General features: G+C 48.1%; 1 protein-coding gene across 7 annotated transcripts in view; it reads right to left on the bottom strand.

Moving 5' to 3' along the window:
* The window catches only part of LOC122485856 (CMRF35-like molecule 8), a 36,812-nt gene that overhangs the window by 6,950 nt on the left and 16,096 nt on the right, over positions 1-13,766 (bottom strand). For 4 of the 7 annotated variants that reach the window (XM_043585177.1, XM_043585174.1, XM_043585172.1 and 1 more), the window contains 3 exons: positions 11,934-12,028; positions 8,020-8,057; positions 7,451-7,558 (listed from right to left, as the gene is read on the bottom strand). In XM_043585177.1, coding sequence (XP_043441112.1) covers positions 7,451-7,558; positions 8,020-8,057; positions 11,934-12,028 — 241 coding nt within the window. Of the gene's footprint in view, positions 1-5,689; positions 6,620-6,869; positions 7,083-7,450; positions 7,559-8,019; positions 8,058-11,933; positions 12,029-13,766 lie in introns of those variants that run through there. The other 3 variants (XM_043585176.1, XR_006297970.1, XM_043585175.1) reach the window with 3 other exon arrangements.

Here is a 13,766-nt window from a genome sequence, read left to right as displayed (position 1 = left end):
ACTCTATCAACAATCCCGAAAGTAGACACTGTCAGCCCTTTTCCGCTTTCCTTCCCAGACACATGGGGCCCAGGATTTGCCCTTGGCCTGAATGTTAGGATGTGTTGTGGTTCATTTGCCCCAGGTGGCTCAGATTTGCATGTAAGGCAAAGGGGAGTCCAAAGGGTCAAGTTGAAAGTTGCTGAGGACTAGCAAGCCATAAATCAAAGGAATGGCAACAAAGAAGTCTCAGCAGTGAGAATCCAGGAGGGGGTGTCTGGAAAGAGTCTCAGAGGCAAAAAAAAACAGCACAGAGGATTGGGGTGGGGGTGTGGTGGGGGAGTGGCGAGAGCCTTTATAAAGAGCTTTCTTCTGACCAGCCTGGCGAGGGAGAAAAGCACCAGAGGACAACTAGGCCATCCTTGGTTATGGTTGAGCCAACAGACTGGGGTGGCCTTGAATGCCAACCCCAGAATGTGGAGCTGGTAAGGGCAGATGTGAGATTTAACACCTGTTCTGTCTGACCCCAAATCTGCCACACCGGCTACAGGTGGGGTGACTGCCCTTCCCTCTGACATGCTGAGGTCAGGGTGGGAAGAATTCAGGAACTGAGAAGAGGCAATTGGGTGCTAAATAAGGGAGCTCAAGTTTGGGGAGGAATGGAATCTTCAGCACAATGACATCCACGGGGTGGATGGTTAGGGGAACTGCAAAGCAAGCAGGAGTCTTCCCGTCCTTACCCTGTTTCAGGCCCTTCCCCTGCTCAGCCGCACTGACCTGGAAAACCCAGAATTCCCTCCAGATCGGCCTACCAGCTGGAGCAAACACGCCCCGCTTGGAATCCAAGATGTGTGATTCCAGACGCAGCCACAAGGTGGAGACATACAGTTGTCCAATCCCTCTGTCTAGCTCCAAGGCCAGCTGCACTAAGGGGTTCACCCAAACAGCCGACTTGTTGGGCTGTAAGGTTTAAAAACAAACAAACATAGTCTTGAAATCATTTTCTAAGCCCGGGTAAGTAAGCCCTGGGTCATCTTTTGAAAGGACTCAGGCTAATGTAGAAATACCTTCCACCTCCTTGGACCAGCTATGAATATACGGATACCTAACCTAATGTTTTTCATCCTGCAAATGTTTATCAGGCTGGCAGTCTGTGGAGGGGAATCTGAACTGCAGAACAAGGGCCGGGCACCATGGGGAGAGGGCGCCATCCAGCACCCCTGGACACACAGCAGGACAGAACCTGGGTGTCCCAGGCTTACTCCAATGGAAGCCATGTAAGCAGCCTACTCACTGAAGATTCTAGAAAAAAATATGTACAGATATTAGCATATTGAGAAACCAAATGTGGCAAAATGTTTTCAAAAAATAAGTGAATCTGGGTAAAGGATATATGGGACTTTTGGGTACTGCTTTCACATGTTTTTTGAAATTATTTCAAAATAGAGGGTTTTAAAACACTAAGAATCCAGGAGCCCTGGATGCAAGATTCAGACTTTCTTTTTTTTTTAATATTTATTTATGTATTTATTTTGAGAGAGAGAGCATGAGCAGGGGAGGGGCAGAGAGAAAGGGAGAGAGAGAATCCCAAGCAGGCTCCAGGCTCTGAGCCATCAGCACAGAGCCTGAGGCAGAGCTCGAACTCACAAACCCCGAGATCATGACCTGAGCTGAAGTCAGATGCTCAACCGACTGAGCCATCCAGGTGCCCCTAAATCTTGGTAGATTAAAAAAAATAGATATCATACGAAGTATTTTCTCTAACCACAACAGGGTAAAGCTAGAAATCAATAACAGAAGTAAAACTAGAAAATTCACAAATTTGTGGGAAACTAAACAAAACAGTCTCACACAACCAATGGATCAAAGGAGGAATTACAAAATACTCAAAGATGAATGACAATAAAAACACAACACATCAAATGTGGAATGTAGCAAAAGCAGTGCTGGGGGGGGGGGGGGTATTTATAGCTGGAAGGGCTTATGTTAAAAAATGAGAAAGATCTCTGGAGCGCCTGGGTGGCTTAGTCGGTTGGGCTTCCGACTCTTGATTTCAGCTCAGGTAGTGATCTCACAGTTGTGGGTCCAAGCCCTGCATTGGGCTTTGCCCTGAAAACGTGAGGCCTGCTTGGGATTCTCTGTCTCCCTCTTTCTCTGCCTCTCCGTCTCTCCCTCTCTCCCTCCCTTCCTCTCTCTCTCAAAATAAATACGTAAACTTACAAAAAAATTTTTTTAAATGAGAAAGATCTCAAAAAAAACCCTAACTTTACAACTCAGACAACTAAAGAAAAAAATAGAACAAAATAAACCAAAATCTACCAGAAGTTTGGAAATAATGAAGATTAGAGCATAGATAAACAAAATAGAGAATACAAAAAAAATAGAGAAAAATCAATGAAGCCAAACTTGTTTATTCAAAAGATCAACAAAATTGACAAAACTTTACCTAGATGGACTTAAAAACAAACAAACGAAACAACAACAACAAAAAACCCCAGAAAACTGAAATTACCAAAATCAGAAGTGAAAGTGGAAGCATTGCTACTGACTTCACAGGAACAAAAAGATTCATGAGATTGCTACAGTTGTTCAACCGTACACCAACAAAATGGATAACCTAGGTGAAATGGGCAAATTCCTAGACCCTAGCAAGACTGAATCAAGAATAAAGACTGTGGAGGAGCACCTGGGTGGCTCAGTGGGTTAGGCGTCTGACTCTTGACTTCAACTCAAGTCATGATCTCACAGTTCATGGGATCGAGCCCTGTGTCAGGCTCTGCACTGACAGTGTGGAGCTTCCTTAAGATTCTGTCTCTCCCTCTCTCTCTGGCCCTCCCCTGCTTGCACTGTCTCTCTCTCTCTCTCTCTCTCTCTCTCTCTCTCAAAATAAAGATACATTTAAAGAAAAAAATGAACAAAGAGAAAGACTGAACAGAGCAATAACAAATAAGGAGACTGAATCAGTAATCAAAAATATCCTGACAAGGGGAACCTGGGTGGCTCAGTCGGTTAAGCATCTGACTCTTGACTTCAGCTCAGGTCATGATCTCAAGGTCTGTGAGTTTGAGCCCCACATCAGGCTCTGTGCTGACAGTGTGGAGCCTGCTTGGGATTCTTGCTCTCCTATCTCTGTCCCCCTCTCAAAATAAATAAATAAACTTAGAGAGAGAGAGACAGAGACAGAGAGAAAATGAAATACTTAAAAAAATATATTCTGAAGAGACAAGCCCAGAACCAGATGGCTTCTCAGATTAATTCTATTAAACATTTAAAGAAAAACAAATACCAATCCCTCCTATACTCTTCTAAAAAACAGAAAAAGAAGCAACATTTCCAGACTCATTGTATGAGCCCAGAATCATCCTGATAGCAAAGCCGGAAAAGACACTGCAAGAAAACAAAACTAAAGCCCAATATTCCTGTGAACATTGATGCCAAAATCCTCAACAAAATACTATCAACTGAATTCAACAAAATACTAAAAGGGTTATGCACCATGACCAAGTGGGACTTATTTTTGGAATGTAAAGATGGTTCAACATAAAAATTGATCAATGCAACACACCATATTACCAGAATGAAGAAAGAAAAAAAAAAAACATGATCATTTCAATGGATGCAGGAAAAACATTTGGCTAAATCCAACACCTTCCCATTATCAAAATACTCAACTAAGAATAGAAGCAAACTATCTCAACATGATAAAAGCCATGTATGAAAAATCCACAGTGAACATCATATTCAACTGTGAAAGACTGAAAGCTTTTCCTCTAAGATTGCAAACAAGGCAAGGCTGCCTACTTGTGCTTCTTCTATTCAACATAATACGGGAAGTTCTAGCTTAGCAATTAGCCAAGAATAATAAATAAAAGGCATAAAAATTGGAAATGAAGAAGTAAAAAAAGAAAAAAAGAAAAAAGAAAAGGAAAGGAAGAATTAAAATTATCTGTTTGCAGATGATATGATCTTACATGTAGAAAACCCTAAAGACTCTACCAAAAACAAAAAGTTAGAATAAATGAATTCAGCAATGTAGGAAGATATAAAGACAACACACAAAAAAGAAGTCACATTTCTATACGTTAACAATGAACAATCTGAAAAGAAAATTATGAAAACAATTCCACTGACAAGAAAATCGAAAGGAGTAAAATACTTCCTGAAACCAATATTATACCATATGTTAACTAACTAGAATTTAAATAAAAATTTGGAAGAAAAGAAACAAACAAAAAAGAGTAAAATACATAGGAATTAATTTGACCAAGAGGTGTAAGGCTTGTACAATGACAACTACAAAACATTGCTGAAAGAAATTAAAGAAGACACAAATGAAAAGACATCCCATGTTCATGGATTGGAAGGCTCGATATCATTAAGATACATCCCTATCAAAATTCCAATGACATTTTTTTGCAGAAATAGAAAAACCCATCCTACAATTTATACTGAATCTTGTGGGATCTCGAGGGAATAGACAAAACAATCTTGAAAAAGAGGATCTGGAGGACCCACGTTTCTGGCTCCAAAACTTGCTACAAAGCCACAGTAATTAAAAGCCAGTGATGCTGACATGAAGTCAGGCATAGATACCAATGGAGTAAAAAAGAGTCAGAAATAAACCCTCACATGTGTGGTCAAATGCTTTTCAACAAGAGAGTGAAGGCCATTCAATGGGGAAAGGACAGTCTTTTCAACCAACAGTGCTGGAAAAAACAGGATATCCACGTGGAAAAGAATTAAGTTGGTCCTTTAACTAGCAACATATACAAAAACAAACTCAAAATGGATCACAGGTCTAAATATAGGAACGAAATCTGTAAAAAAAATTCGGGGCGCCTGGGTGGCTCAGTCGGTTCAGCGTCCGACTTCAGCTCAGGCCACGATCTCGCGGTCCATGACTTCGAGCCCCGCGTCGGGCTCTGGGCTGACAGCTCAGAGCCTGGAGCCTGCTTCCGATTCTGTGTGTCCCTCTCTCTCTGCCCCTCCCCTGTTCATGCTCTGTCTCTCTCTGTCTCAAAAATAAATAAATAAACGTTTAAAAAAAAATTCTTAGAAAGAAACACAGGTCAAAAGCTTCACAACATTCAATTCAGCATTCAATTCATGATAGGACATGATGAAAATTTTAAAGTTTTGTGCATCAAAGACACTACCAACAGAGTAAAAAGGCAACATACAGAATGAGAGAAAATATTTGCAAATTATACATCTGATAAGGGATTAATATCCAGAATATATAGACAACTAACATTCTACCAAAAAACCCAATTCAAAAATGGGTAAAGGAGTTGAATAGACATTTCACCAAAGAAGATATACAAATGGCCACCAAGCATGTGGCAAGTTGCTCAGCATCACGAATCACTGGGGAAACATAAATCAAAATTACAGTGAGATACCACCTCACCACCATTAGGACACTGCTATCAAAACAAACAGGGGCACCTGGGTGGCTCAGTCAGTTAAGTGTCTGACTTCAGCTCAGGTCATGATCTCGCGGTTTGTGGGTTCGAGCCCCGCATCGGGCTCTGTGCAGACAGCTCAGAGCCTGGAGCCTTCTTCAGATTCTGTGCCTCCCTCCCTCTCTGCCCCTCCCCCACTTGCACTGTCTCTCTCCCTCTCTCTCAAAAATAAATAAAACATTCACAATTAAAACAAACTAACCAAAAAAGAAAAGAAAAGAAAAGAAAAAGAACCAAAACAAAAAACGAGTTTCAAAGAGATATTTATACACTACGTTCCTAGCAACATACTCACAATAGCTAAAACACAGAAACAAACCAAGTGTCCATCAGCAGATAAAAAGATAAGCAGAGTGCAATATACACTCACAGTGGAATACTATTCAGCCTTCAAAACGAAGGAGCTTTCTTTAATAGAGGATTGCAGACACATAGCACGCATTGCTTAAATAACTTTTTTCTTCTCTCTCAAGAGATTTTGCACTTTATTGATATGTCTTAATATTAAAAATAAAGTCATCCAAGAGTCCAGAGAAATGTGCCACTGGCTCTGGAGCCATGGGCGAGCTTCTGCTCTCTCTGGGCCTCAGGGTCCTTGTCTCTGAAACCAGGGAGACTCGATCATCAGGGCCTTTGCCTTCTCCCAGTCTCTCTGCCAGTGCTCCCCATGCCGTGGCAATCCCACACTCTTCCACAGAGCTGTGATTTATAAAGGTATTCAGAGGTACCATCCTACATGGGTCACATCTTTTCCTGGAGCCACACAGGACTGAGCCTCTGCGCTCCACACACAGCTGAAATGAAACAAAGAGGAAGGATGTGCCAGGAGCCGGGTAGGGGGGTGGAGGGTTCTCTACAGGTCCTGCTCCTCCCCAGTCAAGCCAGCCAGGCTGATGGCACAAAAGCAACAGTCTGAGGGGGGCCCAGTTGCCTTGCTGGTGACCGTTGAGAGGAGCAGGCTGAGGGGGACATGGGTGAGGGTTCAGGGGGCCTGTGGCCCACAGAGACCTCCAGATGGTGGGGCCAGAGACACAGGCTTAGGTCTTCTTAATCACGCTGTACTCTGGCTCCTGTTCCAGGGTCCTCCAGGAGGGAATCCTGTTGGCCTTAGAATCCTGACTCTCAGGGTCAAATGCCACCAAAGAGTAGTGAAGTTCTTCCAGAGAAGGCTTCTTCTGCAGAGAGAGAGACTGGAGGCTCAGGGAGAGGCAGGGGAAGCACTGGTCCCCAGCTCAGGATGGAGACAAGGGACACCTGAGGAGACCCTGAGGGGCTCCATGGCGGTGGGTCCAGGCTTCCCCACTGTCCTGCCCCACCCTTGCTTCACCCCACCTGTTCAAACACAGCACAAAGTCCCAGGCATGAGACCTGGAGACGGGGCAGGGGGGGTGGGGTGCCTGGATCGACTTTGAGATCATTAATCACCAAGTTAGAAAAACAAGGATGCTGCTAGTCCCAGGGCCACATGTCTGATGCTTTTCTCCCTTCATCTTCTCCAACAACAGGGTCCCCAACCTCTCCCCGAACTCTTCCGCTAATGGGTGGGTCTTGACCCCTGCTGGAGAAGCTTCTTCCACGCTGCACTTTACAGTCACTGTGCCTAAGGGTTGGCTTGCAGCGGGGTCATTGATTAAAAACCTGAAACGCAGAGTTGATGCCAAAGAGATAATGGTACCAAAACAGTGGGAAATCACAGGCTTTAACATCGGTGTGTGGTATATAGTGGGTGCATAATAAATGCCCCGCTTCACTGACTGTTGACCATCACTGGCCACCCCAACAGCCCCTTCGTCTCTGCCCCAGCCCCCAGCCACAATGGCACCAAGCTCTGGCAAGGTCTACACTTGACCTAGGTTCTGTGTGGCCCTGTGTTGGTGGGGCACAAGGTCACCAAGTCAGCCCCTCCCTTCCCTCTCTGCCTGCTGCCACCCCCCAGGGCGGTGCCTCTCACAGAGCCCAGGCCCTCCCCTCCCCCCCTCCGCCAGCTGCCAGGCCCTCACACTCACCACAGTGCTGTATTCTACCTCTTCCTGTCTCGGCTGTGTGGGCTCTCCCTGAAGCGTCCTTGCCTGCAGCTCCAGATTCGCATAATAGAGCTCACCTTGCAGAGTATTCTGGGTGGGCAGAAGGTGTGGAGATTTAGCGGGTGTCCACGGAGCCCCTCCATAGTCCAGCTCAGAGGGACCTCTGTTCCTGCCTGCCTGCGGACATCTACCCCTTCTCTCAATGTTCTGGGTGCCCCAGCCCCAGTCTCCCCACCGTGCCTCCCCCATCCCCCACTCTGGTCCCCTCTGGGCAGTATTTGAATGCCCCCCCCCAAGTCAGCATGGAAGGACCCTCCATCATTCCACTTTCTATGGGGGATGGGGGTGGGGACAGACTAACCAGAGCTAATTAGCCAGAGACCCAACCACCAGATGTCCCAGAGATCATTCTCCCTGCTCTTGGGCAAGCACCCAACTCCATCCATCAACAATGCACTCAGACCTCCACTGGCCAGTGGGACTGTTGAAGCCCCCAACGTCCTCTGTTCTCTCCGCCAGCCACCCCGGCACACCTTCTGCCTGTGTCTTACCTGACTATGGGTCCGGAGTGGCTTTGGATTCTCACCAGCTAAAGAGAGAAGAGTTAGGAGTCTGAATCCGAGAACAAAACAGGGATAAGGATCCCCTATGATCCAGCTGGAGGAAGGACTTTCCCTAGAGACTTTGATGCTGGGGACCTGTCACTTCAGGGTAGGAATTGCAGAGAGAGTGAGTGGGTGAAGAAGGAAATGAAAAATGAATGCACGAGTGGAGGAGAGAATAAATGAACCAGCGGGAAGGCACAGGCTTGGGGAGAGTGGCCACACAAAGCTAGGTCTCGAAACAGTCACTCATAAAAAATGCTCTCAAGTGGGAGTAGACTGGAGAAGGACACCTGTTTACAAGGACCTATCCGCAGGATGAAACAGTTCCAGAGATTTCTTTCACAGCATCACCAAACTGTAAACTTAAGAATGGTTAAGATGGCTGGGCATCTGGGTGGCTCAGTGGGTTCGGCGTCCGACTTCAGCTCGGGTCGTAATCTCACAGTTCGTGAGTTTGAGCCCCGCATTGGGCTCTCTGTTGACAGCTCAGAGCCTGGAGCCTGCTTCGGATTCTGTGTCTCCCCCTCTCTCTGCCCCTCCCTGCTCTCTCTCTCTCTCTCTCTCTCTCAAAAACAAATAAACATTAAAAAAAATTAATGAAAAAAAAGAAAGGCCAAGATGGCAAATTTTACGATACGTGCTTTTTACCCAAATAAACAAATCGCAGATCCACAGGCCCTCCCCTAGACGTGTGGAACCAGAACTTCTGGGGATGAGTTCAGCAATCTGTGTTTTAAGGAGCCCTAAAAAATTTTTTTAATAAAAATAAAAAAGGAACCGTCCTTATGGAGACCTTAGTACTGCATCAAACCATGAGAGGTCACCGGGGTCATCTGCTCTGATTCCCCTGGCTTGGGGGTCTGTCCCTCACACACAGGAGGCCCTGTGGCTCCAGGGGAACCATGGTTCAGGGCACACGACCTCTGGCCTGTGGCGTCTTCAGTGTCGCTCTGCAGGAGACCTGCCTCTGAACACGGCTCTGTGCACCCCTGGCCGCTGGAACCCAGAGACCCAGGAGCGGGCCGGCAGTGGGCATTGTGCACACAGCCGGAATGCCTTTAGTGTAGCTGCACGGCTAGGCAACCCCAGGGCCCCCCCCCCCCCGCACTAGATGCACCAGGGACAGACTTTGCCCACCCCTCATAGAGCCCCAGAGTCGAAGGTGAGACACCGACATTCAGGAGACACACAGGATGGAAGTGCTAGCTGAGTGCTCTCGGGTGGCTTAATGGAACACCACCCGGGTGCTCTGAGGTGCAAACACATTCTGTTCCAAATACTGCGTGCAGGCTCCTGCCACCCTCTCTCTCCGCGGGCGACCTGGTGGCTGGTGGAGAAGAGATGGGTGGACATTGCTGGGGAAGGAATGTGGCAGTGAGAAAGTTCGGCCAGAGCCAGCTGCACAGGAAGATGGAACCCAGTCTCTCCTGGTCACGACTGTGTCCCCCAGAGCCCAGCAAGGGCCCGGTGCCACGGTAGGTGCTCCGGACGGCTGTGCTGTGTGCGTGAGCAAGGGAATGAATGAACTCATCATGAGAGGGCGGAGGGGAAGACAGGCCGTGTGTGACAGGCAGGCACCAGGCTGCAGCAGAGCAGCAAGGACAGTGTGGGGACAGGAGCTGAGACTTGCAGGGATGGGGAGGGAGTGTCAGCATCTTTGAACACAAGGCCTTTCTCCTGTGACAGAGGGTCCACGAAGCAAGGTGCAATCCCCCACACATCGTTAAATTCTGCAGTAAGAGACTTCTAGAACATTGCACAGCAGGGAAAATGATAATGGTAGGTTAAGTGCAAATATGTGTGTGTGTGCATTGTGTGTGTGTGCATTGTGTGTGTGTGTGTGTGTAAGAGGGATTGTGGTAGAAGCAAGCCATAAGTAAGAAATCATATCTGCATAAATAAACATTGAGAAGCAAGAGAAGACATGCCCCAAATGTCAGTGCTTGGTTTTCTCCAGGTGCTGGGAGTTTTCTTTCTTATTATATTATTATGGACAGTTTATTTCTTTCTTTGTGCTTTTGCTTATTTTTTGAATGTTCTACCATAATCTTTAAAAAAAAATTTTTTTTAATGTTTATTTATTTATTTTTGAGAAAGAGAGAAAGAGCACATGCGAGCAGGGGAGGGGGAGAGAGAGAGGGGGACACAGAATCCAAAGCAGGCTCCAGGCTCCGAGCTGTCAGCACAGAGCCCGATGCGGGGCTTGAACTCACGAACTGTGAAATCGTGACCTGAGCCGAAGTCAGACACTTAACGAACTGAGCCACCCAGGTGCCCCTGTTCTCCCACAACCTTATATCCCCCTTTTCCAGAAGGGAGGTTCTTGGGGCGCCTGGGTGGCTCAGTTGGTTAAGCATCCGACTATGGCTCAGGTCACGATCTCACAGTTCGTAAGTTTGAGCCCCGCATCGGGCTCTCTGCTGTCAGCACAGAGCCCGCTCGCATCTTCTGCCCCCCTCTCTCCACCCTTCTGCTGATTGTGAGAGGGCGTGTGCACTTGCTCACATTCTCTCTGTCTCTCAAAATTAATAAACATTAAAAAAAAAAAAAAGGGAAACTTTCTAGGTGAAAGGGCAGAGAGGGCTGGGACCCACGGGCCTGAGGCTGAGAAAATCCCAGAGGGAGGCCTGGCCTGGGGTAAGGAGGAGGGCACTCAGAAGTGATGTGGGGGAAGCAGAGGGGGAAGGGGAAGTGGTTTTCCTTCCCTGCATCAGGCACACACGTGCTGAGGTCGACTCCTCTTCTAAAGGCCTGACCAAAGGCCTGACCCCCACGGTGGGCCCCCGCCCCGATCCCCAGGATGCACGGGCTCCAGGAGCACCCACCGCCAGTTGTGGGGCATGCACCCCTCCTCCCATACGGCCGGGCAAGGATTCCCCTTCGAGGCAGCTGCTCATGGAGTCCAGAAGCTTTAGAGCAAAGAAGGCTCACCCTGCAACTCGGGCAGAGACCTGCGCCCCGTGGGTGACAGCTGGGCCTCCAGCCAGCAACAAGGTCACATCTGCATCCTTCTGCTCTTTTTATTGAATTCGCTCGTTTAGAGTCAACTGAGCACCTACTTCCTGAGTGCCAGACAGGGTGCTGGGGGTGCCACATGTGTTCTCTCTTTGTGTCTAAGCCCAGAGGAGAGCAAGTGGGCCCCAGGATGCCCGAAGCATCTGAGATGCCCTCATGGCTCGAGATACTAAGCAATACATTAATTCAACAAAAACTGACCGGCTGCCTTCTTGAGTTCCAGTCCCTGATCTTGAAGGAGAAGCACAGGCCGGCGGGAGACAGGCGAGGAAGCAGGCGGGGAGAGTCTGGTGTGAAAAGGGCATGAGGGTGCGTGCACACAGGTGCAGCCAGGAGGGGCCCCCAAGCTGCTTTTGGGGAGCCAGGAGAAGGTCCCAGGGGAAAGGGAGTCTGAGAGCCCCAAAGCCCACCAGGAGCAAGCCAGGGAAAGAGGGTAGCGAGAGGAGGTGCCCCCGGGGCCCAGAGCAAATGCAGAAGCACCCACTGATGTTACGGTTCCCACCATGTTATAGGAAGTTGGGAACAGCTGTCTTCGAGAGTGTGAGGATGGGCAGGGGCTGGGCGGGACAACACCCTCAAGAGTATGGGAGGTTCCAGAAGGGTATCAGACAGAAGAGGGTGACCGCTTCACGGACAAGCTTCCAGGGAGCCCCCTCCACGGCCTGTCTCCGCCATACCAGGGACACCTCCTCCGGGGCCTGGCCTCGAGGGTCACCCAGGACATGTGGTCCGAGGATACACTCCCGATGCCCATTCTGGGGAACAAGGACACAGAGCCTCAAAAAGGAGAGGGAGGTGCTGGGGGCCTGCCCACCCACCCCCCACCCAGCAGGGGGCTGACTCACCTTTGACCCGCTTGTGAACTATCCTCCAGGCCAGGAACAAGCTTCCCCCCAGCAGAAGCAGCAGAAGCGCCAACAAGGAAAGGAGTACTTGGAGCCTGGGGAGGACACGGCAGTGTTGAGCAGGTGGGAGCTTGCACTCCCCCCCCACCCCCACTTATTTGCAGTCGATAGAAAAGGTCACATTAAAAAAAAAAAAAAAGGAGAGGGGCGCCTGGGTGGCTCAATCGGTTGAGTGTCTGACTTTGGCTTAGGTCATGATCTCACAGTTTGTGAGTTCGAGCCCTGCATCGGGCTCCGTGCTGACAGCTTGGAGCCTGTTTTGGGTTCTGTGTCTCCCTCTCTCTCTGCTCCTCCCCTGCTTGTGCTCTCTCTCTCTCTCAAAAATAAATAAATAAACATTAAAAAAAATTTTTTTAAAGTAGACAGTATATCAGTGTACTTAAGAACGTTCCAGGGGCGCTTGGGTGGCTCAGCTGGTGGAGTATCTGACTTGTGCTCAGGTCATGACGCATGCATGCATCACAGTTCCTGAGTTCGAGCTCCACATCCGGCTCACTGCTGTCTGTGCAGAGCCTGCTTCGGATCCTCTGTCCCCCCTCTCTCTCTGTGCCCCCCTCAAAAATGAATAAACGTTTATTTAAAAAAAAAAAAGAACCTTCCAGAAGCTCTTTATTCAGATACAAGAAAATAGAAACATACATTATTTTCCCCCTTCTTTCACACAAAGGAGGTGTGATCCAACACTATTTTTGTTACTTAGCAACACGTCTTCGACATCTCTCCACGTCTGTGAATAAAGAAGACCCTCACTCTTCTCCACTGCTGCATAGTATTCCACTGCATGAACAGACCATAATTTATTTAAGTCTTGCTTCTGACTGGCATGTCCCCCAGCCTTTTGCAGTTACAAACATTGCCACACAAAAAAAAAAAAAAGTCGCCTTGTGGCTCTGCCATTTCACATACGAACAAGCCACAGCAGAGGTCGTGGGAAGCTGACTTCAGGTCCCTCGCTTGCCAGCCTCTTCTTTCCTGTCTAGCTTGCATTCATAATGTTCTAGTCTTTTTCTTTTTTAAAAAAAAATGTGTATTTACTTTTGAAGGAGAGAGAGACAGTGTGTGAGCAGGGGAGGGGCAGAGAGAGAGGGAGACACAGGATCGGAAGCAGGCTCCAGGCTCCAAGCTGTCAGCACAGAGCCTGACTCGGGGCTCGAACCCATGAGCTGTCAGCACAGAGCCTGACTCGGGGCTCGAACCCATGAGCGGTGAAATCGTGACCTGAGCTGAAGTTGGACACTCAACGGACTGAGCCACCCAGGCACCTCATGTCTTTTTCTTAAAGACGTAAGTCCCCCCACACGCATCAAAATGCATAGGCTCCAGGCCTTACAAAACCTAGTTCTGCCTCCTGTGTGTGCATCTGCAGTCAGTTCTGGAAGTGGTGTGTTTAGGACCTGAATTTCACCTTGCCTGATGTTAAGATAGTCACTTGGGTTGATGGAAGGCCTGTGGAAGGGTTTTGGGGGGTCATAGAATAAGGAATCTGAATGGGGGCACCTGGCTAACTCAGTCGGTAGAGCACGTGACTCTTGTTTGTGAGTTCGAGCCCCATTGGGGTACAGAGATTGCTTAAAAAAAAAAAGAAGAAGAAGAATCTGAATGGCCTTTGCCCCTAGCTTGTGGAAGGGAGACTCTAAATCCTAAGGATTTCCCCAATAGTAGGCTAGCCTCTGTTATTGAAGGACCCCTCGGATCACACCTGAGTTTATGCTAAGAGATGAATGGGTCAAGACTAGGGCTGGTCACCAGAAGGCCCACCCCCATGATTATGGA

The sequence above is a fragment of the Prionailurus bengalensis genome, chromosome E1 (genome assembly GCF_016509475.1).
Source record: "Prionailurus bengalensis isolate Pbe53 chromosome E1, Fcat_Pben_1.1_paternal_pri, whole genome shotgun sequence".
In the NCBI taxonomy this organism is placed as follows: Eukaryota; Metazoa; Chordata; class Mammalia; order Carnivora; family Felidae; genus Prionailurus; species Prionailurus bengalensis.
This window is presented reverse-complemented; position numbering and strand designations above follow the sequence as displayed.